This window comes from Micromesistius poutassou (genome assembly GCF_964030765.1).
Source record: "Micromesistius poutassou genome assembly, chromosome: 24".
Taxonomy (NCBI): domain Eukaryota; kingdom Metazoa; phylum Chordata; class Actinopteri; order Gadiformes; family Gadidae; genus Micromesistius; species Micromesistius poutassou.
The window spans coordinates 1,800,105-1,823,521 of NC_140294.1; the positions used below are offsets into that span (position 1 = coordinate 1,800,105).

Consider the following 23,417-nt stretch of genomic DNA (forward strand, 5'->3'; position numbering starts at 1 on the left):
CATATCGGGGTTAAAAAGTATTCGGGGAAGCCCCGGAAACTTGGATAGATCAACACCGATTAATCCCAGTTACAGTCACAAATCACCACTAAATCACCACAACGTCTCTCGTTCTGCACCGGCTCTCCTTTAACTCCAGAAAGAAGAAAACACACATCAACGCATAGGCCACACAGTGCGCATTAATGCAGTGCACTCATGTGCCGTGGGGGAGGAGCCAGACGTTAGGGGAGGAGCAAGGCGTTAGGGGAGGAGAGGAGAGGACCTCATGTTGAGGAAACGAAACCTAAGGTTTATAGAAACCAAAGCAACCGACGTGGAAGCAGGTCTCTCGTTCAGGAGAAAAGAAAAACGCATTTTGGAAAAAATTGTCTGACAGACAGAAACAACAACGACGAGGTGAGTAAAGCAGCACAACTTTGAAAGAAGTTAAAACCACTTTTACCGTTATGGAATTAAAAAAATAATAGAATTGCTCAATACATAAACCTTGTCGTCTGTGTCTAGGAATGGCCTCTGCAAACACTACCTGGTCTGAGGAGAACTTTTCATGTTCCATCTGTCTGGATGTGTTCAGCAGTCCAGTCACCACACCATGTGGACACAACTTCTGCAGAACCTGTATTACTAAGTTCTGGGATGAACAAGTCAAGTACAAATGTCCTGTTTGCAATGAACTTTTCCACACAAAACCTGATTTACGTGTCAATATCCTTGTATCAGAGATGGCTGCTCAGTTTAGAACATCCGTACAAGTAAACGAGGAGCCTTGTGTTGAACCAGCAGAAGTTCCCTGTGACGTCTGTACTGGGACCCAGCTGAAGGCCGTGAAGTCCTGCCTAGTGTGTCTTATCTCTTACTGCCAAACCCACCTGGAGCCGCATCAGAGAGTCGCAGGCCTGAAAAAACATCGGCTGGTCGAGCCTATGGACCGTCTGGAAGACAGGATGTGTAAGAAACACGACCGACTTCTGGAGCTCTTCTGCCAGACTGAACAGGTGTGTGTGTGTCAGTTCTGCACAGAGGGTGACCACAGGTCCCATCCTGTTGTACCTCTGAAGGAGGGATATGAAGTAAAGATGGCCCAGCTGGGGAAGATAGAGGCTGAAGTTCAGCAGATGATCCTGGAGAGACAAAAAAATATTCAGGAGATTCAAGACACAGTTAAACGCAGCAAAGCAGACGCAGACAGAGAGATAGCCGATGGTGTGCAGGTCCTCACTGCTCTGATGCGCTGCATTGAAAAGTGCCAGGATTATCTCAACCGAATGGTTAAAGAGAGACTGAAATCCACAGAGAAACAAGCTGAAGGCCTCATCAAAGAGCTGGAGCAGGAAATAGAAGATCTGACCAATAGAAGCTCAGAGGTGAAGCTCTCACACACTAAAGACCACCTCCACTTCCTCCAGGCCTTCAGATCCCTGAAGGATCCTCCACCCACCAGGGACTGGACGACAGTGGAGATCCGTCCTCCGTCATGACCTTGAGGAGATCCCTGGATCAGCTGGAGGAGACACTGAACATGGAGATGAAGAAGCTGCGTGATGCTGAACTGAAGAGGGTCCAGCAGTATGAAGTAGATGTGACTCTGGATCCTGATACAGCTAATCCCAGTCTCATCCTGTCTGAGGATGGGAAACAAGTACATCATGGAGATGTAGTGAAGAAACTCCGAGACAACCCTAAGAGATTTACACATTATATATTTGTTCTCACGAGGCAGAGCTTCTCCTCAGGGAGATTTTACTTTGAGGTCCAGGTTAAAGACAAGACTGGATGGTGTTTAGGAGTGGCCAGAGAGTCCATCAACAGAAAACGTTATACCTTAAGGACCCCTGAGAAAGGTTACTGGATTCTTTACTTCAACAATGATGGACTGGTATTTAGTGATGACCCTGTTGTCCTTCTCCCTGTGAGAGCTGAGCTCCAGAAGGTGGGGGTGTTTGTTGATTATGATGAGGGTCTGGTCTTCTTCTATGATGTGGAAGCCAGGGTTCATATCTACTCTGCTACTGGCTGCACCTTTACTGAGCCTCTCTATCCATTCCTCGGTCCATGTCTCCATAATTATGGAGGCATAAACTCTGCCCCCCTGATCATATCACCTGTCAATCAAAAAGACTAGGACCTTTGTTTGATAATAAAATAATCAAACAACCAAAACAACTAAATCTCTACCATGTGAGATCTGAGAGATCTGCATTAATGTTGTACTGCTGTCATTTAACAAAGAGAATTCAGTAGGAAATGAACCCTGAATATTATAAATTATAACCCATTGTAAATAATTAGATAACATTATATTCTTCAGAATCGCTTTTTCATGTTTTTAAAGGTTTACTGCTGTACAATTGTTTATGATTGCAGTAGTTTCAGGGATTGATGTGCATCATATTAATCAAATCATTACTTTACTTCTGAATCATGAATGATGACACAATAAAATGTATGAATGTATGACTTTTCTGATTTCAATAAAAATGGAAATACAGCTGATGAGTCGATTTACTTTTAATGTTCACCATGCAACAACCCAACATGTGTAACACACTCACACAAAGGTCACAGTGACTACATGTAAAGATTCTCCTCATGTGTGTGAGTGACTATCACTTTGTTTTGTCAGCTCTGCTCTCCTCTCCATCCTCTCCTCTTAGTTTCTCCTCTCTCCTTCCTCTCTCTTCTCTTCCTCCTCTCTCCTATCTCTGCTCTCCTTTCTAGCTCATCCAGGATTGTGTTAAGTATTGTCTTGCATACACATTACATGTGTGTAAATACCCTTTTGACCTGTCTTTGCTATAGTCTACTACCTGCGCCCTGGCGCATACAAGCAGCATTACCATAATCAGTGTTATGAGCGACACCCAGTGGCCGGAGCGGGGATCACCACAGAGGGGCGGAACGTTCTTTGTGTCCCCTAATCCTACTCTTTTGAAGTACATCTAATTAGACTATTTATTTAATATTGTGAGACATGAATCTCCTCTTTTTGCATTTTATCGCATGATTAAGGTACAAACTACTTTCTTTCTTTCTTTCTTCATTTATTTTGATCAGCCGTTCAGGTAAGAGCCGTCTGCGGTCTCGTTCTCACACACGTATTATTAGAATTGCATCGTTGAATAACAAGAAGGTGTTAAATTAAAGCAACGTGTATAAGCGTCGGCTTGGTGACGGGTGTGTCGAGGACAGCCGCAGCAGACAGAGTGGGAGACGTCTTCCGCTGTCGCTCTCCAAGGTTCTGAACTCTGGCTGAGTGATGACGTCACACGCTTTAGACAAGCCACCGACCGCGTGGTTTAGGGAATCACCCCCGGTGTACGTACTCCATTTAAAAAGGAGTAAGAATGTGAAACACTTTGCAGGAAGAACTACCTGTACCGAATGAGATGAGATAAGAAAAATAAAGCATGGAATCGTTGACATATTTTTTAGCGCTGTACAAAATCTCAATGCCATAAAAAACAAGACTTGTTGTATGTGGCTATTCTGACTGGTTCCTAAACCTTCTCTCCCCTACAACTATAGAAGATCATGTTAGCCAAACTATAACTCACAATAGGACCATTAGCAGGCGTTTCTATCCAGAGCGTCCAGTGAGATGAAGGCCCAGGTCTGGGCTGCTCAGGGAGGACGTTGGGGATCCTCTGGACGAGGAGTCTAAACAAACCAACCCACCGGGTCCCCTGAGCCCCTCAACAGTCCTGGTTCACTGTGGGGCTGCAGGGCTGCCGGCTCCCCTGTGAACGCCCCTTCAGTTCAGCTTCAATAAGAGGAGGACAGGTGTGTCGCATCAGCACCTAATCAGCAGGGGACCGGGTCACCCTATCAGCCAATCAGAGGGGATGCCTGCAACAGCAGGTGACCGGGTCACCCCATCAGCCAATCAGAGGGGATGCCTGCAACAGCAGGGGACCGGGTCACCATATCAGCCAATCAGAGGTGACGCCTGCAACAGCAGGTGTGTCACCTAGAGAGGGAGTCATCGAATATAAATAATGCAACCTAATCTACAAATACTGTAGAAAATATGTGAAATTATTAATTAAGTTGTTTTTAATTTGTTCATGAATTCAGTTCCTTCCTGAACTACGGGCCGTTCTGTGGTTCTCTGAGGGAGCGGCACCAACTGCCAAGCTCTACCGGTCGAGCCACCAGGGACCAGAGATTCAAACCACAGAGAGGATTCCTGGAATCGTTGAGTCACCGTTTGTTAAAACCATTTATGAGAGAGAGCTTGGTTTCATGCCCACTTGTTGGTGTGGTGACTCCTGTTAGTGTGAGTGTGTGTGTGTGTGTGTGTCCTGTGTTTGTGATTGGATAACAGGGAAACTAAATACCTTATATGATGACATCATACAGCCATCCTAACCAAAAAGTGTTTTCTTGTTGTTTGTTGTTTGTTGTTTGATTAAAGGTGATTCAGTGGGTTACATAGTAGTGCTCAACTTTCTCAAGTTGAATGCATAACATTTAAAAAAAAAATGTATGTTAATATGCACTCAAATGGCCCTCTATTAAACACAAGCACGTGTTAACTGATACTGGCAGTTTCGGGTAATCAGGTTATGTCAATCAAATGTTCTGGCTCCACCCCAGAGACGGTGAAAAGCTGATCTGCAATCAAGCCCCGCCCCTCAATGGAAAACTACCGTCTACCAGACGTCAGCCAGAATGCATTTTTAACATTCTGGTAGTGGGTTGGGACCAGCTCCAACAGCATGTTTGATTTTCTTTTACAACTTGACTGCAAGTTACTTTATTACTGCAACTCTATTGTCCAAAATGTGATTCTTATTCTCTTCTCTTTTCTCCAAAGGCTACATTGGTTCAAAAAGGGATACAAATAATTCTGCTTGATTAAGTGGTGGGTGGATGGGTTTTGGACGGCTTTCTTTAGACACTGGAGCATTTCTCATGATTTTGAACTAATGGCTGCAGTGAAAGAGTAACAAAGAGAAGGTCCAGTTATTGTTGTTATGAATTTTATGTGGCTGTTCAGATAACACAGGTAGAAAGGTCTTTAATTAGCTAGTTCTGTAATAACTCTGTAGCTTGATTTAGCTGAACCGTCACCATAAGGTGAGTGTTTGGTGATTGGTCACCTGCTTGGCTACGGAGCCATGAGGGAAAGCAGACTCCACCCATTCAATTGGTTTGAAGGAATAGAAGGAAATCCATGGATTTAAATGACGTAAGACTGCAATGGATTAATGGAACATCATTTTGCTCAATCACACCTTGATAACCCTAAAATAACAACTAGAACTAAACTAGGGATACTAGTCGTCCATCACTTCAGATTTTCACACTATTTGTCCTTGGCACGTAAAAGCTACCCATAATGCACCACCAGTTAAAATTAAACACTGTTAAATGCCACGGCACATTTTAAGTTTGTTTTACTGTCTCTTTACTGGCACTGACTATGATGTCTCTGAATAGTGAACTTGTTGGTCTGGTTTGTCTGCCCTACCCTGAGTCACATGATACAGCTTTATTATGAGGTTAGAGTCTGAGAGATGAGCGTTATATAACTACCAGTTTCAACTCAATATTAAATCAAAAACCATAATAACACATATAACCTGGATATACAGGTAGAGCGATGTTTTTATGAAGACTGTACCAGAGAAAATACCAGAGATAGTTTTTGTATAGGTCTTAATCATAGTTACAGTGGCAAATCACCATTAAATCACAAGAATGTATCCGGTTTTGCACCATCTCTTGGTCTGTGTTTTGTATTAAAGGTTGAACATATTTGAACACACATCAATGCATTTGAAGTAGCCTACAACGTAAATGAATGTGCCCAAACGTTGAAACATCAGTGAACTGTGTCCCCCTGGGGGTGGAGCCAGGTGTTAGGGGAGGAGCCCGGTGTTAGGGGAGGAGCCAGGTGTTAGGGGAGGAGAGGAGAGGACGTCTTGATCAGGAAACAAAACGTAACATTCCCAGAAACCAAATCCATCCGACGTGGAAGCAGTTCTCTCTTTCAGGAGGAAAATAAAACACATTTTGAAACAAATAGTCTGACAGACAGAAACAACAACAAGGTGAGTAAAACAGGACAACTTTGATAGAAGTTAAAACCTCTCTTCCTGTTATGGAATTATGAAAATAATAGACTTTCTCAATACATAAACCTTGTGCTTTGTGTCTAGGAATGGCCTCTGCTAATACGTCCAGGTCTGGAACGTCTGTAGGAATAAAAAAGCGGCGATGTATTGAACCAGGAGAAGTTCCCTGTGAGGTCTGTACTCGGACCCAGCGGAAGGCCGTGAAGTACTGCCTAGGGTGTTCCACATCTTACTGTCAAAAGCACCTGAAGCCACATGAGAGAGTCACAGGCCTGAAGAAACATCGGCTGGTCGAGCCTATGGGTGACCACAGGTCCCAACCTGTTGACCACAGGTCCCAACCTGTTGTACCTCTAAAGGAGGAATATGAAGTGAAGATGGCCCAGCTGGGGAAGATAGAGGCTGAAGTTCAGCAGATGATCCAAGAGAGAAAAATAACGATTAAGGAGATTAAAAAGACGGTGCTCTCTCTGTCTGCATCTGCAGACAGAGAGATAGCTGATGGTTTGCAGATCATCACTGCTCTGATGCGCTGCATTGAAAAGTACCAGGATGATCTCAACCAAATGGTTAAAGAGAGACTGAAATCCACAGAGAAACAAGCTGAAGACCTCATCAAAGAGCTGGAGCAGGAAATAGAAGATCTGACCAATAGAAGCTCAGATGTGAAGCAGCTCTCACACACTAAAGACCACCTCCACTTCCTCCAGGCCTTCAGATCCCTGAAGGATCCTCCCCCCACCAGGGACTGGACAGCGGTGGAGGTCCATCATCCGTCATACATAGGGACCTTGAGGAGATCCCTGGATCAGCTGGAGGAGACACTGAACATGGAGATGAAGAAGCTGCGTGATGCTGAACTGAAGAGGGTCCAGCAGTATGAAGTAGATGTGACTCTGGATCCTGATACAGCTCATCCCTGGCTCAGGCTGTCTGAGGATGGGAAACAAGTACATGAGGTAGATGATGATAAGAGACTCCCGGACAACCCCAAGCGATTTACAAAGTATGCATGTGTTCTCTCGAGGCAGAGCTTCTCCTCAGGGAGATTTTACTTTGAGGTCCGGGTTAAAGACAATACAGACTGGTGTTTAGGAGTGGCCAGAGAGTCCATCGACAGAATAGATGAGACCTTATGGGCCCCTGAAAATGGTTTCTGGACTCTTACCTTCACCGAGGATGGGTTGGTATTTAATGATGACCCTGATGTCCGTCTCCCTCTGAGAGCTGAGCTCCAGAAGGTGGGGGTGTTTGTTGATTATGATGAGGGTCTGCTCTCCTTCTATGATGTTGAAGGCAGGGTTCATATCTACTCTGCTACTGGCTGCACCTTTACTGAGCCTCTCTATCCAATCCTCTGTCCAGGTCACTGGCCAGAGGATGATTATGAAGGTACCAACTCTGGCAGCCTGATCATCTCACCTCAGTCAATCAAACAGACTAGGCCCTTTGTTTGATAATAAAATAATCAAACAACCAAAACAACTAATGTGGTTTCCTGAATTTCTACCATGTGAGATCTGAGAGAACTGCAATAATGTTGTACTGCTGTCATTTAACAATGAGAAATTCAGTAGGAAGTGAGCCCTGACTATTATAAATTATAACCCATTGTAAATTATTAGATAACATTACGTTCTTCATTGTCTCTTTTTCATGTTTTTAAAGGTTTTCTGCTATACAATTGTTTATGGTTGCAGTTAACTAGTTTCAGGAAATGATGTGCATCATAATAATCAAATCATTACTTCACTAATGAATCATGAATCATGACACAATAAAATGTATGAATGTATGACAACACTTTTATGATTTAAATAAAAATGGTAAAACAGCTGATGAGTCAATTTTAATGTCCACCATACAACAACCGGACATGTGTAACACACTAACACAAAGGTCACAGTGACTACATGTAAAGATTCTCCTCGTGTGTACAGCGCCAATCACACCTCAATCACACCTTGATACACACATTCACACTATGACCATCAGCAGGCGTTTTTATCCAGAGCGTCCAGTGAGATGAAGGCCCAGGTCTGGGCTGCTCAGGGAGGACGTTGGGGATCCTCTGGACGAGGAGTCTAAACAAACCAACCCACCGGGTCCCCTGAGCCCCTCAACAGTCCTGGGCCCCGTTTCCCGAAAGCATCGTTAGCCTAACGACGTCGTTAACACCGTCGTACGATCATCACAGAATTTTCGGACCGTTTCCCGAAAGCATCGTTACGTAACGACGTCGTTAAAACCCTCGTAGCTAACGACGCCTACAGGGGTACTCGTTAAGCACTAGGATGCATCGTTACTATAGCCTCAGTGGAGTCACCAGCTGGACATTCCGTGTATTGGATGTGTTTTATTAAAACACGTCATCCAATACCACTGATTATCCAGCTGGCGCTATTTCGCAATAGCCCAAAAACAGTGGTTCCCGCATATATATTAGCCTACTCGTAGACTACTGTTAGATTTAAACAGCAAAGACAGAGACATGTTAGAAGTCAACACAAATATAATTTATTGCAGCAATTTAAAATTCCAAAAATAAATGTGGATAAATAAACCGATGAAACGCCACGTCACAAGGCACCCTATCACAAGGCATATAATAAAATCAAATGATTCCGTTGCTTGTGTGGGAGGTCGCTTGCGAGCGGCACTTGCTGTCTCCCTCTGATTTTAATTCAACCATCGTGGTTAAAATGTCCTCATATTGATCAATGACAGAAGACATACTGTATATGAATCATGCTGAAACCAGCGGGTGTCGGATAATTTCTGCAGGCGTTTTTTGTTGCGATTGTTTGACATAAAGCACTGTAGGCGCGTCGGTGAGGCTGTGATGAAGTTCACTATTTATTGGACCGTGTCTAGACAGTTACGAACTCCCTGACCTTAGTGGAGTGCACAATCGCCAAGTTGAGAGCGTGGTTTTCTGTACGTAGACTGCTGCGGGAAACTGTGCTGCGATGCGTGCCATTCCCGCTTACATTGCCCGCACCATCATACCCCCTGCCCAACAATATGGGCAGGACTCGATCTAGACCAGCAACAGCAATAGCCATGTCAATGCCTCTGCGTTTGAATGATAATGAATGAATGGAACGTTGCATTTTTAATGTTGACTCCAAAGTTTCTGGAGAGTGCGCGGCGCGTCAATCACTGAATGAATGACTGAATGAAACGGAATGCAGGAATCAGAGAAAGTCTGCCCTCTTTGCGGCGCAAAGCATGTTTCAGAAATCAGCACATTTAAATAAATGCTATAGGCCTAGTTGTCACACAGACACATGATATTTTTTATTTTTTTAATATGGAATTATTTCAGGGGAGAAAATGCCGTGAAACAATGTACGCACGGTGCGTTCGGGATTAGGACTGATATAGCATATGTCGGCCTAGACCAAATCAATTGTGTTTTAATATTTGTAGTATTCATATTAGTCTATTCTTTTCGTAGGCTACTCTGCTGTTGGCCTTGATGGGGAGATATTTTTTTGCTGCCACAAAATATAGTTTAATCCAACAACATTCCTGCGTGTCCCCCTCCTACGGAGCCCATTTCAGCACCGTGTGAGTAGACAGCTACAATCCTACGACGTCGTAAGAGCAGAGCACGCGCGTTCATGTTAAGATGAGTTTCGGGAAACGCTCCCCTAAAATTAACGATGCAGCGTGAGATCCATCGTACGATGGATCGTACGAGCGTGGATCCATCGTTATCGGGAAACGGGGCCCTGGTTCACTGTGGGGCTGCAGGGCTGCCGGCTCCCCTGTGAACGCCCCTTCAGTTCAGCTTCAATAAGAGGAGGACAGGTGTGTCGCATCAGCGCCTAATCAGCAGGGGACCGGGTCACCCTATCAGCCAATCAGAGGGGATGCCTGCAACAGCAGGTGACCGGGTCACCCCATCAGCCAATCAGAGGGGATGCCTGCAACAGCAGGGGACCGGGTCACCATATCAGCCAATCAGAGGTGACGCCTGCAACAGCAGGTGTGTCACCTAGAGAGGGAGTCATCGAATATAAATAATGCAACCTAATCTACAAATACTGTAGAAAATATGTGAAATTATTAATTAAGTTGTTTTTAATTTGTTCATGAATTCAGTTCCTTCCTGAACTACGGGCCGTTCTGTGGTTCTCTGAGGGCGCGGCACCAACTGCCAAGCTCTACCGGTCGAGCCACCAGGGACCAGAGATTCAAACCACGGAGAGGATTCCTGGAATCGTTGAGTCACCGTTTGTTAAAACCATTTATGAGAGAGAGCTTGGTTTCATGCCCACTTGTTGGTGTGGTGACTCCTGTTAGTGTGAGTGTGTGTGTGTGTGTGTGTGTGTGTGTCCTGTGTTTGTGATTGGATAACAGGGAAACTAAATACCTTATATGATGACATCATACAGCCATCCTAACCAAAAAGTGTTTTCTTGTTGTTTGTTGTTTGTTGTTTGATTAAAGGTGATTCAGTGGGTTACATAGTAGTGCTCAACTTTCTCAAGTTAAATGCATAACATTTTTTTTTAAATGTATGTTAATATGCACTCAAATGGCCCTCTATTAAACACATGCACGTGTTAACTGATACTGGCAGTTTCGAGTAATCAGGTTATGTCAATCAAATGTTCTGGCTCCACCCCAGAGACGGTGAAAAGCTGATCTGCAATCAAGCCCCGCCCCTCAATGGAAAACTACCGTCTACCAGACGTTAGCCAGAATGCATTTTTAACATTCTGGTAGTGGGTTGGGACCAGCTCCAACAGCATGTTTGATTTTCTTTTACAACTTGACTGCAAGTTACTTTATTACTGCAACTCTATTGTCCAAAATGTGATTCTTATTCTCTTCTCTTTTCTCCAAAGGCTACATTGGTTCAAAAAGGGATACAAATAATTCTGCTTGATTAAGTGGTGGGTGGGTGGGTTTTGGACGGGTTTCTTTAGACACTGGAGCATTTCTCATGATTTTGAACTAATGGCTGCAGTGAAAGAGTAACAAAGAGAAGGTCCAGTTATTGTTGTTATGAATTTTATGTGGCTGTTCAGATAACACAGGTAGAAAGGTCTTTAACTAGCTAGTTCTGTAATAACTCTGTAGCTTGATTCAGCTGAACCGTCACCATAAGGTGAGTGTTTGGTGATTGGTCACCTGCTTGGCTACGGAGCCAGGAGGGAAAGCAGACTCCACCCATTCAATTGGTTTGAAGGAATAGAAGGAAATCCATGGATTTAAATGACGTAAGACTGCAATGGATTAATGGAACATCATTTTGCTCAATCACACCTTGATAACCCTAAAATAACAACTAGAACTAAACTAGGGATACTAGTTGTCCATCACTTCAGATTTTCACACTATTTGTCCTTGGCACGTAAAAGCTACCCATAATGCACCACCAGTTAAAATTAAACACTGTTAAATGCCACGGCACATTTTAAGTTTGTTTTACTGTCTCTTTACTGGCACTGACTGTGATGTCTCTGAATAGTGAACTTGTTGGTCTGGTTCGTCTGCCCTACCCTGAGTCACATGATACAGCTTTTTTATGAGGTTAGAGTCTGAGAGATGAGCGTTATATAACTACCAGTTTCAACTCAATATTAAATCAAAAACCATAATAACACATATAACCTGGATATACAGGTAGAGCGATGTTTTTATGAAGACTGTACCAGAGAAAATACCAGAGATAGTTTTTGTATAGGTCTTAATCATAGTTACAGTGGCAAATCACCATTAAATCACAAGAATGTATCCGGTTTTGCACCATCTCTTGGTCTGTGTTTTGTATTAAAGGTTGAACATATTTGAACACACAACAATGCATTTGAAGTAGCCTACAACGTAAATGAATGTGCCCAAACGTTGAAACATCAGTGAACTGTGTCCCCCTGGGGGTGGAGCCAGGTGTTAGGGGAGGAGCCCGGTGTTAGGGGAGGAGCCAGGTGTTAGGGGAGGAGCCAGGTGTTAGGGGAGGAGAGGAGAGGTCAGGAAACAAAACGTAACATTCCCAGAAACCAAATCCATCCGACGTGGAAGCAGTTCTCTCTTTCAGGAGGATAATAAAACACATTTTGAAACAAATAGTCTGACAGACAGAAACAACAACAAGGTGAGTAAAACAGGACAACTTTGATAGAAGTTAAAACCTCTCTTCCTGTTATGGAATTATGAAAATAATAGACTTTCTCAATACATAAACCTTGTGCTTTGTGTCTAGGAATGGCCTCTGCTAATACGTCCAGGTCTGGAACGTCTGTAGGAATAAAAAAGCGGCGATGTATTGAACCAGAAGAAGTTCCCTGTGACGTCTGTACTGGGACCCAGCTGAAGGCCGTGAAGTCCTGCCTAGGGTGTTTCACATCTTTCTGTCAAAAGCACCTGGAGCCACATGAGAAAGTCACAGGCCTGAAGAAACATCGGCTGGTCGAGCCTATGGACCATCTGGAAGACAAGATGTGTGAGAAACACGAACGACTTCTGGAGCTCTTCTGCCAGACTGAACAGGTGTCTGTATGTCAGTTCTGCACAGAGGGTGACCACAGGTCCCATCCTGTTGTACCTCTGAAGGAGGAATATGAAGTGAAGACGGCCCAGCTGAGGAAGATAGAGGCTGAAGTTCAGCAGATGATCCAAGAGAGAAAAATAACGATTAAGGAGATTAAAAACACAGTTAAACGCAGCAAAGCAGATGCAGTCAGAGAGATAGCCGATGGTGTGCAGATCCTCACTGCTCTGATGCGCTGCATTGAAAAGTGCCAGGATGATCTCAACCAAATGGTTAAAGAGAGACTGAAATCCACAGAGAAACAAGCTGAAGACCTCATCAAAGAGCTGGAGCAGGAAATAGAAGATCTGACCAATAGAAGCTCAGAGGTGAAGCAGCTCTCACACACTAAAGACCACCTCCACTTCCTCCAGGCCTTCAGATCCCTGAAGGATCCTCCCCCCACCAGGGACTGGACAGCGGTGGAGGTCCGTCCTCCGTCATACATAGGGACCTTGAGGAGATCCCTGGATCAGCTGGAGGAGACACTGAACATGGAGATGAAGAAGCTGCGTGATGCTGAACTGAAGAGGGTCCAGCAGTATGAAGTAGATGTGACTCTGGATCCTGATACAGCTCATCCCAGTCTCATCCTGTCTGAGGATGGGAAACAAGTACATTATGGAGATGTAGTGAAGAAACTCCCAGACAACCCTAAGAGATTTACACAGAAAATATATGTTCTCACGAGGCAGAGCTTCTCCTCAGGGAGATTTTACTTTGAGGTCCAGGTTAAAGACAAGACTGCATGGTCTTTAGGAGTGGCCAGAGAGTCCATCAACATAATAGGTAACATCATAGTGACCCCTGAGACGGGTTACTGGAAGATTTTTTATAGCAAGGGTGGGTTGATATTCAGAGATAAACGTCCTGTCCATCTCCCTCTGAGAGCTGAGCTCCAGAAGGTGGGGGTGTTTGTTGATTATGATGAGGGTCTGCTCTCCTTCTATGATGTGGAAGCCAGGGTTCACATCTACTCTGCTACTGGCTGCACCTTTACTGAGCCTCTCTATCCAATCTTCAGCCCAGGTCCCTGTTATTATGAAGGTAACAACTCTGCCCCCCTGATCATCTCACCTGTCAATCAAACAGACTAGGACCTTTGTTTGTTAATAAAATAATCAAACAACCAAAACAACAATGTTGTTTCCTGAATTATAATCTCTACCATTTGAGATCTGAGAGAACTGCTTTAATGTTGCACTGCTGTAATTTAAAAAGGAAAATTTCATTAAGAAAATAACTCTATTCTATCTATATAAAAATATAACCCATTGTAAATGATTACATTACAGTATATACGTACTTCATTGTCCTTTTTCTCATGTTTTTTTAATGGTTTTCTGCTATACAATTGTTTATGGTTGCAGTTATGTTGAACTATTTTCAGGGATTAATTTGCATCATAATAATCAAATCATTATTTTACTTCTGAATCATGATTGAAAACAATAAAATGTATGAATGTATGACAACTTTTCTGATTTAAATAAAAATAGAAAAACAGCTGATGAGTCGATTTACTTTTAATGTCCACCATGCAACAACCCAACATGTGTAACACACTAACACAAAGGTCACAGTGACTACATGTAAAGATTCTCCTCATGTGTGTGAGTGACCATGACTTTGTTTTGTCAGCTCTGCTCTCCTCTCCATCCTCTCCTCTTAGTTTCTCCTCTCTCCTTCCTCTCTCTTCTCTTCCTCCTCTCTCCTATCTCTGCTCTCCTTTCTAGCTCATCCAGGATTGTGTTAAGTACTGTCTTGCATACACATTACACGTGTTTACAAATTACCTAGGCAATATTACAATTTATTTGGGCAAATATTCTAATTTAGCCTTTTTTAAGACAGCGCACAATTATTTTGCTCCACTAAATGCTGTTTTCTTCCAGGTACTTCTCACTACACAAAACGTAACTCCATTCAAACATATACAGCGATCAAAACAACGTAACACTCGGGGGGGCTTGCAGCGGTGGAACTAAAGCTTTGTAGCGTGGCCGGGGGGGGGGGGGTGGCAGGTAACTTCAGTGGCTCCATAGACCGTGATAGAAAAGTGAGTGTGGACCCCTAACCTGTCATCTAAAGGCCCTGACTGTATCGCTGTCTGCTGCTCTCAGCTCTGCTGCTCGTGTGTGCACTGTGCGCGTACACATCTGGGAGAGTTCCTACAGCAGCGTAGCGCCAATGAACAACTCTTTGCACTCTGTTTCTGTTGACAATCGGATCGGGGTTGGATTGAAAGTATTCGGGAAGCCCCGGGAACCCGGATAGATCTACAACACCGATGATCCCAGTTACAGTCGCAAATAACCACTAAATCACCATCTCTCTTAACTCCAGAAAGAAGAGAACACACAAAAACGCATTTGAAGAGGCCACACTGTGCGCAATAATGCAGTGCGCTCATGTGCCGTGAGGATGGAGCCAGACGTTAGGGGAGGAGCCAGGCGTTAGGGGAGGAGAGGAGAGGACGTCATGTTGAGGAAACGAAACCTAAAGCACTCGACGTGAAAGCAGTTCTTCCTTTCAGGAGAAAAATAACACGCATTAAAAAGTCTGACAGACAGAAACCAGAACAAGGTGAGTAAAGCAGCACAACTTTGTGAGAAGTTAAAACCCATTTTGCCGTTATGGAAAAACAAAAATAATGGGATTGCTCAATACATAAACCTTGTCGTCTGTGTCTAGGAATGGCCTCTGCTAACACTACCTTTTCTGAGGAGAACTTTTCATGTTCCATCTGTCTGGATGTCTTCAGCAGCCCAGTCACCACACCATGTGGACACAACTTCTGCAGAACCTGTATTACTAAATTCTGGGACGAACAAGTCAAGTACAAATGCCCCGTTTGCAACGAGCTTTTCCACACAAAACCTGATTTACGTGTGAATATCCTTGTATCAGAGATGGCTGCTCAGTTTAGAACATCCGTACGAGTAAAAGAGCAGCCTTGTGTTGAACCAGCAGAAGTTCCCTGTGACGTCTGTACTGGGACCCAGCTGAAGGCTGTGAAGTCCTGCCTAGTGTGTCTTATCTCTTACTGCCAAACCCACTTTGAGCCACATCAGAGAGTCGCAGGCCTGAAGAAACATAGACTGGTCGAGCCTATGGACCGTCTGGAAGACCGGATGTGTAAGAAACACGACCGACTTCTGGAGCTCTTCTGCCAGACAGAACAGGTGTCTGTATGTCAGTTCTGCACAGAGACAGACCACAAGTCCCATCCTGTTGTACCTCTAAAGGAGGAATATGAAGTTAAGACGGCCCACCTGGGCAAGATAGAGGCTAAAGTTCAGCAGATGATCCAGGAGAGACAAAAAAATATTCAGGAGATTAAAGACACAGTTAAACGCAGCAAAGCAGACGCAGACAGAGAGATAGCCGATGGTGTGCAGGTCCTCACTGCTCTGATGCACTGCATTGAAAAGTGCCAGGATGATCTCAACCAAATGGTTAAAGAGAGAATGAATTTCACAGAGAAACAAGCTGAAGGCCTCATCAAAGAGCTGGAGCAGGAAATAGAATATCTGACCAATAGAAGCTCAGAGGTGAAGCAGCTCTCACACACTAAAGACCACCTCCACTTCCTCCAGGCCTTCAGATCCCTGAAGGATCCTCCACCCACCAGGGACTGGACGACGGTGGAGATCCGTCCTCCGTCGTACGTAGGGACCTTGAGGAGATCCCTGCATCAGCTGGAGGAGACACTGAACATGGAGATGGAGAAGCTGCGTGATGCTGAACTGAAGAGGGTCCAGCAGTATGAAGTAGATGTGACTCTGGATCCTGATACAGCTCATCCCACGCTCATCCTGTCTGAGGATGGGAAACAAGTACATGATGGAGATGAAGAGAAGGAACTCCCAGACAACCCTAAGAGATTTACACAGCATGTATATGTTCTCACGAGGCAGAGCTTCTCCTCAGGGAGATTTTACTTTGAGGTCCAGGTTAAAGATAAAACTGGATGGTGTTTAGGAGTGGTCAGAGAGTCCATCAGCAGAATTGGTGAGATTATAGAGACCCCTGAGACGGGTTACTGGACTCTTAACTACGACGAGGATGGGTTTGTATTTAGTGATGACCCTGCTGTGCGTCTCCCTCTGAGAGCTGAGCTCCAGAAGGTGGGGGTGTTTGTTGATTATGATGAGAGTCTTGTCTCCTTCTATGATGTGGAAGCCAGGGTTCATATCTACTCTGCTACTGGCTGCACCTTTACTGAGCCTCTCTATCCATTCCTCTGTCCATTTCTCCATGATTATGAAGGTATAAATTCTGCCCCCCTGATCATCTCACCTGTCAATCAAACAGACTAGGCCCTTTGTTTAATAATAAAATAATCAAACGACCAAAACAAATGTTGTTTCCTGAATTAGAATCTCTACCATGTGAGATCTGAGCGAACTGCATTAATGTTGTACTGCTGTCATTTAACAAGGAAACATTCAGTAGGAAGTGAACCCTGACTATTATAAATTATAACCCATTGTAAAGCATTAGATAACATTATGTTCTTCATTGTCTCTTTTTCATGTTTTAAAGGTTTTCTGCTATACAATTGTTTATGGTTGCAGTTATGTATAACTAGTTTCAGGGAATGATGTGCATCATAATCATCTAAACATTACTTTTAGTTCATACTTCGGAATCATGAATGACAAAACAATCAAATGTAAAAACAAATTCTTTATTGTCTGTTTTCTCCAGTTTTTTTTAAAGGTTTACTGCTGTACAATTGTTAATGGTTACAGTTACGTAGAGCATGGTTTGAGGATTAATCTGTATATCATAATCATCTAAACATTACTATTAGTTCATACTTCGGAATCATGAATGACAAAACAATCAAATGTATAAACATTATGGTTTCAATAAAAGTGGAAAAACAGCTGTTGAGTCGGTTTACTTTGTCCATCATGCAACAACCCAACATGTGTTCCACACTAACACAAAGGTGACAGTGACTACATGTAAAGATTCTCCCCATGTGTGTGAGTACCGTGACTCTGTCTTGTCATCTCTCCTCTCCTCTCCATCTTCTCCTCTCTCCTTCCTCTCTCTTCTCTTCCTCCTCTCTCCTATCTCTGCTTTCTAGCTCATCCAGGATTGTGTTAAGTATTGTCTTGCATACACATTACACGTGTTTACAAATTACCTAGGCAATATTACGATTTATTTGGGCAAATATTTGAAGTGCTTTAGCTCTAATTTAGCCTTTTTTAAGACGGCGCACAATTATTTTGCTCCACTGATCCATGGTTCAGCTCTACCCTCAAAGGACAGCGACTATAGACTACTTTACTCATCGCACTAAATGCTGTTTTCTTCCAGGTACTGCTCACTGCACAAAACATAACTCCATTCAAACATATATGGCGATCAAAACAACGTAACACTCTGGGGGGGCTTGCAGCGGTGGAACTAGAGCTTCATAGGGTGGCGAGGGGGGGCCCAGGTAACTTCAGTGGCTCCATAGACCGTGATAGAAAAGTGAGTGTGGACCCCTAACCTGTCATCTAAAGGCCCTGACACACCATTCCGACTGCCGATCGGCGGCAGAAGAGGCAGTCGGACCGATTTAGTCGTGGCCGATTCAACGTGTGCAATCGGCTGAAAAGAACACAGACGGCTTGAAAAAGATCACCGACGGCTTTGACGACGACCGACTGCACAGCACACACCGAACAGACTCAGGTCACCGAACTCGCCAGACTGTCCGACGGCCGATAATCTGGTTGGTGTGTCAGGGCCATACGGAACATGAATTAATACTCTGATGGCTGATTAGAGGTAGAAGTGATAATTCACTGACACTAGAGTTCTTTAATGTGGCAGCTAGTGTGGTCCACTAGGGTCACTTCACTAGAATAATTTAACGTACTCTGAATAGCCAGTGTCTCTGCCCCGGAACTGCAGCTAATTTATTACTCACACAGAGACACACACACACACACACACACACACACACACAAAGAATTCTCAAAACAAAAGTATTTTCTTCAAGTAGAATTATTTACAATTTCAACACAAATTATATTAAACAAAAAAAAAATCATGGACAAAAATGGACACACACACACACACACACACACACACACAAACATGAAACAAAACTGATTGAAACATTGTGAGAGGACACGCTCTCTCTAGTGCAGAGCGAGCAGCACACTGCGTCCGTCTTTCCTCCGTCTCTAGATTTGTGTTCCCCAAAGACCACGGTTGTCACGTGAGTCCGCAGACTGGCAGAGCGGCGCACGTCACTGGTTAAATGGGCACTGCTCAATGGTTTAGTGATCGCTTCAGGTTGAAAGCAGCGTGTAGCGGGGCCCTAGCTTTAGACGGGGCCCCACACTGAGGTAACCAGACAGAAAGAGACGGATTCAAACTCTAAACCCTGTTTCACTCTGTTTCACTCTGTGTTGCTTTCATTCATTTGTTTGTTTGTTGGTTTGTTTGTTTGGGCGTCCCCACGGTGATCACCGTGACAACGCTGAGCATCAGGCGCCGGGAACTCGCCGCCCAGGGTGGCGTCCGCCGCCGCCCATGGGCCGGTTCGTCAGTGCGGCGCCACGCCGGCCTTCGTCTTCTCCGCGCTCATCGAGCTCGCCGCCGTCGACCGCCCGACCAAGCGGAGCTGGGCCCGGGGCGGCAGGGACGCACCGGAGGCCCCGCAGCACCCAGAGGTGCAAATGCTCCCATCATCCGTCACCATGACGACCTGCTATTGAGTCGTTGAGCAGACGCTTTTAGAGAAAAATAACTTTGTTGATTCAGTTAAAAACTGAAATAAAGAAGGTTTACACTAACATGTGATTATGTATTCATTAGAGTATCTGTGGATAGCTGTCGTTATTCTAGGGTTTAGGGATTATTTCTTCCTCTCTTATCTCCTCCTTCTTCCTTCTCCCTCTATCACCACTTCCTCCTCCCTCCCCTTACCCATCCTTTCTTTATTCTTCACCCCTCCTTCCTCCTCCAACTCCCCCCTTTCTCCTCCCCTTCCTCATCCTACCCCTCCCGTCCCTCAACACCTCCACTCACACCCTTCATCCTCTTCTTCCTCTCCTCCTCCTCCCCTTCATACCTCTTCCTCTCTCCCCCTCTCCTCTCTCTTCCACCTTCTCCTCTTTCATTTTCTCGTGTGTGTGTGTGTGTGTGTGTGTGTGTGTGTGTGTGTGTGTGTGTGTGTGTGTGTGTGTGTGTGTGTGTGTGTGTGTGTGTGTGTGTGTGTGTGTGTGTGTGTGTGTGTGTGTGTGTGTGTGTGTGTGTGTGTGTGTGTGTGACCCTTCTTTTACCAGCAGGGGGTGCACTAGTTCTTCAAACGGGGCTAACTTTCCCCTGACCAGACTGTATCGCTGTCTGCTGCTCTCAGCTCTGCTGCTTGTGTGTGCACTGTGGGCGTGCACATCGGGGAGAGTTCCTACAGCAGCGTAGCGCCAATAAACAGCTCTCTCTGTCTGTTTGTTGAAAACCGGATCGGGGTTGGATAAAAAGTATTCGGGGAAGCCCCGGAAACCCGGATAGATCAACACCGATGAATCCCAGTTACAGTCGCAAATCACCACTAAATCACCATAAAGTCTCTTGTTCTGCATCGGCTCTCCTTTAACTCCAGAAAGAAGAGAACACACATCAACGGTTACGCATTTGAAGAGGCCACACAGTGCGCAATAATGCAGTGCACTCGTGCCGTGGGGGAGGAGCCAGGTGTAAAGGGAAGGAGCCAGGTGTTAAGGGGAAGAGCCATGTGTTAAGGGAGGAGAGGAGAGGACGTCATGTTGAGGAAACGAAACCTAAGGTTCATAGAAACCAAAGCAACCGTCGTGGAAGCAGTTCTCTCGTTCAGGAGAACAGGAAATCGCATTTTGGGAGAAAAAAAAAATTGTCTGACAGACAGAAACAACAACGACAAGGTGAGTAAAGCAGAACAACTTTGAGAGAAGTTAAAACAGTTTTTGCCGTTATGGAATAACAAATATAATGGGATTGCTCAGTACATAAATCTTGTCGTCTGTGTCTAGGAATGGCCTCTGCTAAAACTTCCTGGTCTGAGAACTTTTCATGTCCCATCTGTCTGGATGTGTTCAGCAGCCCAGTTTCCACACCATGTGGACACAACTTCTGCAGAACCTGTATTAATAAGTTCTGGGATGGACAAGTCCAGTACAAATGTCCAGTTTGCAACAAGATTTTCCACACTAGACCTGATCTACAGGTCAATACCCTCTTATCAGGGATGGCTGCTCAGTTTAGAACATTAAAAAAGCAGCGATGTGTTGGACCAGGAGAGGTTCCCTGTGACTTCTGTACTGGGACCCAGCTGAAGGCCGTGAAGTCCTGCCTAGTGTGTTTCACCTCTTACTGCCAAACCCACCTGGAGCCACATCAGAGAGTCTCTCGCCTGAAGAAACATCGGCTGGTCGAGCCTATGGACCGTCTGGAAGACAGGATGTGTAAGAAACACACTCGAATTCTGGAGCTCTTCTGCAAGACTGAACAGGTGTGTGTGTGTCAGTTCTGCACAGAGACAGACCACAAGTCCCATCCTGTTGTACCTCTAAAGGAGCAATATGAAGTTAAGACGGCCCAGCTGGGGAAGATAGAGGCTGAAGTTCAGCAGATGATCCAGGAGAGAAAAAGAAAGATTAAGGAGATCAAAGACACAGTAGGAATGAGCAAGAAAGACGCAGACAGAGAGATAGCTGACAGTGTGCAGGTCCTCACCGCTCTGAAGCGCCGCATTGGAAAGTGCAAGGATGATTTCCATCGAGCCGTTAAAGAGAAACTCAACTCCACAGAGAGACAAGCTGAAGACCTCATCAAAGAGCTGGAGCAGGAAATAATAGACCTGACCAATAGAAGCTCAGAGGTGAAGCAGCTCTCACACACTAAAGACCACCTCCACTTCCTCCAGGCCTTCAGATCCCTGAAGGATCCTCCACCCACCAGGGACTGGACGACAGTGGAGGTCTGTCCTCCATCATACGTAGGGACCTTGAGGAGATCCCTGGATCAGCTGGAGGAGACACTGAACATGGAGATGAAGAAGCTGCGTGATGCTCAACTGAAGAGTGTCCAGCAGTATGAAGTAGATGTGACTCTGGATCCTGATACAGCTCATTCCAGTCTCATCCTGTCTGAGGATGGAAAACAAGTACATCATGGAGATGTAGTGAAGAAACTCCCAGACAACCCTAAGAGATTTACACAGAAAATATATGTTCTCACGAGGCAGAGCTTCTCCTCAGGGAGATTTTACTTTGAGGTCCAGGTTAAAGACAAGACTGCATGGTCTTTAGGAGTGACCAGAGAGTCCATCAACATAATAGGTAACATCATAGCGACCCCTGAGACGGGTTACTGGAATATTCTTTATAACAAGGATGCGTTGGTATTCAAAGATAAACCTCCTGTCCATCTCCCTCTGAGAGCTGAGCTCCAGAAGGTGGGGGTGTTTGTTGATTATGATGAGGGTCTGGTCTCCTTCTATGATGTGGAAGCCAAGGTTCATATCTACTCTGCTACTGGCTGCACCTTTACTGAGCCTCTCTATCCAATCCTCAGCCCAGGTCCCCGTTATTATGAAGTTAACAACTCTGCCCCCCTGATCATCTCACCTGTCAATCAAACAGACTAGGGCCTTTGTTTGATAATAAAATAATCAAACTACCAAAACAACTAATGTTGTTTCCTGAATTAGAATCTCTACCATGTGAGATCTGAGAGAACTGCTTTGATGTTGTACTGCTGTCATTTAACAAGGATACATTCAATAAGATAATAACCCTTACTTTTATTAATTGTAACCCATGATTACATGACATACACTTTATTGATCAATGTCTGATTTACAGATTGTTTTTATATGTTTACCAATATCAAAATAATATCAAAGCAGCAAGTAGAAAATGTTGAAAATGTCTTGTTTAAAAAATACGTTTTTATTTGTTTATATTTCTGAATTATGAATGATAACAATCAAATGTCTGTATGATTTTTATTTCAATAAATATGTACAAAAAGTAGAATGGGGTCTTTTTCTGTGGAATAGAATGCAATGAATACAATCTTTACTCAGTAGAATATCTACAATCTCCTACTCTCCCTTGCTCTCTCTCTCCCTCCTTCCCTCATTCTCCCTCACTCTCATTGTCTCCTCTGTCCTCACCTCACTCTCCCTCTTTCTCCCCCCCCCCCCCCCCTCTCTCTCTTTTCCCTCCCCTCTTATTTCCTTGTGTCTCATACATTGCAGTAGGAAGTGGTCTTCAGTCTCCCTCTCCTGGGGACAGAATGGACCCAGCCTGGCTTCTCTGGGTAGCCAGGTCCGGCTGTGACGGCCTTGCTCTATGGCCAGGCTGTGTCCACTGAGCCTGGACGTTGGCGCTGTCATTCCTTGTGTCTCATGTTCTCCTTCTCCCTTGTGTCTCCTGTGTTCCCTGCTCTGTCTTCCTCTCTTGCTGTGTGTGTGTGTGTGTGTGTGTGTGTGTGTGTGTGTGTGTGTGTGTGTGTGTGTGTGTGTGTGTGTGTGTGTGTGTGTGTGTGTGTGTGTGTGTGTGTGACCCACTTTTACCAGCAGGGGGTGCACTAGTACTTCAAACGGGGCAAACTTTCCAAAAGCAAAAGGAAATCCTCTAGTGACCAGACTGTATCGCTGTCTGCGCACTGTGTGTGCACTGTGCGCGTGCACATCGGGGAGAGATCCTACAGTAGCGTAGCGCCAATAAACAGATCTTTGCTCTCTGTCTGTGTTTGTTAAAAATCGGATCGGGGTTGGATAAAAAGTA

General features: G+C 44.6%; 2 protein-coding genes across 13 annotated transcripts; both read left to right on the plus strand.

Annotated features, from left to right (window-relative positions):
* Positions 1-507: 507 nt before the first annotated feature.
* Positions 508-13,724, plus strand: LOC311369819 (E3 ubiquitin-protein ligase TRIM39-like; the record flags this gene model as incomplete). 12 transcript variants are annotated; one of them, XM_084488020.1, is made up of 3 exons in its annotated part: positions 510-1,253; positions 6,635-7,448; positions 13,657-13,724. In XM_084488020.1, 3 exons carry the CDS (start codon positions 510-512, stop codon positions 13,722-13,724), a joined length of 1,626 nt encoding a protein of 541 aa, XP_084344146.1. The 12 variants fall into 12 exon arrangements, with proteins under 12 accessions (XP_084344138.1, XP_084344146.1, XP_084344136.1 ...); XM_084488010.1 differs by having other exon boundaries at positions 6,635-7,442; XM_084488012.1 differs by lacking the exon at positions 6,635-7,448 and having other exon boundaries at positions 508-827; positions 12,417-13,724.
* A 1,397-nt stretch (positions 13,725-15,121) lies between these two features.
* On the plus strand, positions 15,122-22,535 carry LOC311369744 (uncharacterized protein). The gene is made up of 6 exons (XM_084487954.1): positions 15,122-15,213; positions 15,322-16,937; positions 18,829-18,859; positions 19,135-19,316; positions 20,432-20,546; positions 20,655-22,535. The coding sequence occupies exons 2-6, from the start codon at positions 15,324-15,326 to the stop codon at positions 22,268-22,270; spliced, it is 3,558 nt and encodes a 1,185-aa protein (XP_084344080.1). The 5' UTR covers positions 15,122-15,213; positions 15,322-15,323; the 3' UTR covers positions 22,271-22,535.
* Positions 22,536-23,417: the final 882 nt, after the last annotated feature.

Coding starts and splice junctions, on each gene's coding strand:
- LOC311369744 (XM_084487954.1), top strand. CDS start 15,324: ATGGCCTCTGCTAACACTACCTTTTCTGAGGAGAACTTTTCATGTTCC. Junction 18,860..19,134: donor CCAAAGACCACGGTTGTCAC/GTGAGTCCGCAG, acceptor GCTGAGCATCAG/GCGCCGGGAACTCGCCGCCC. Junction 20,547..20,654: donor ACAGAAACAACAACGACAAG/GTGAGTAAAGCA, acceptor GTCTGTGTCTAG/GAATGGCCTCTGCTAAAACT.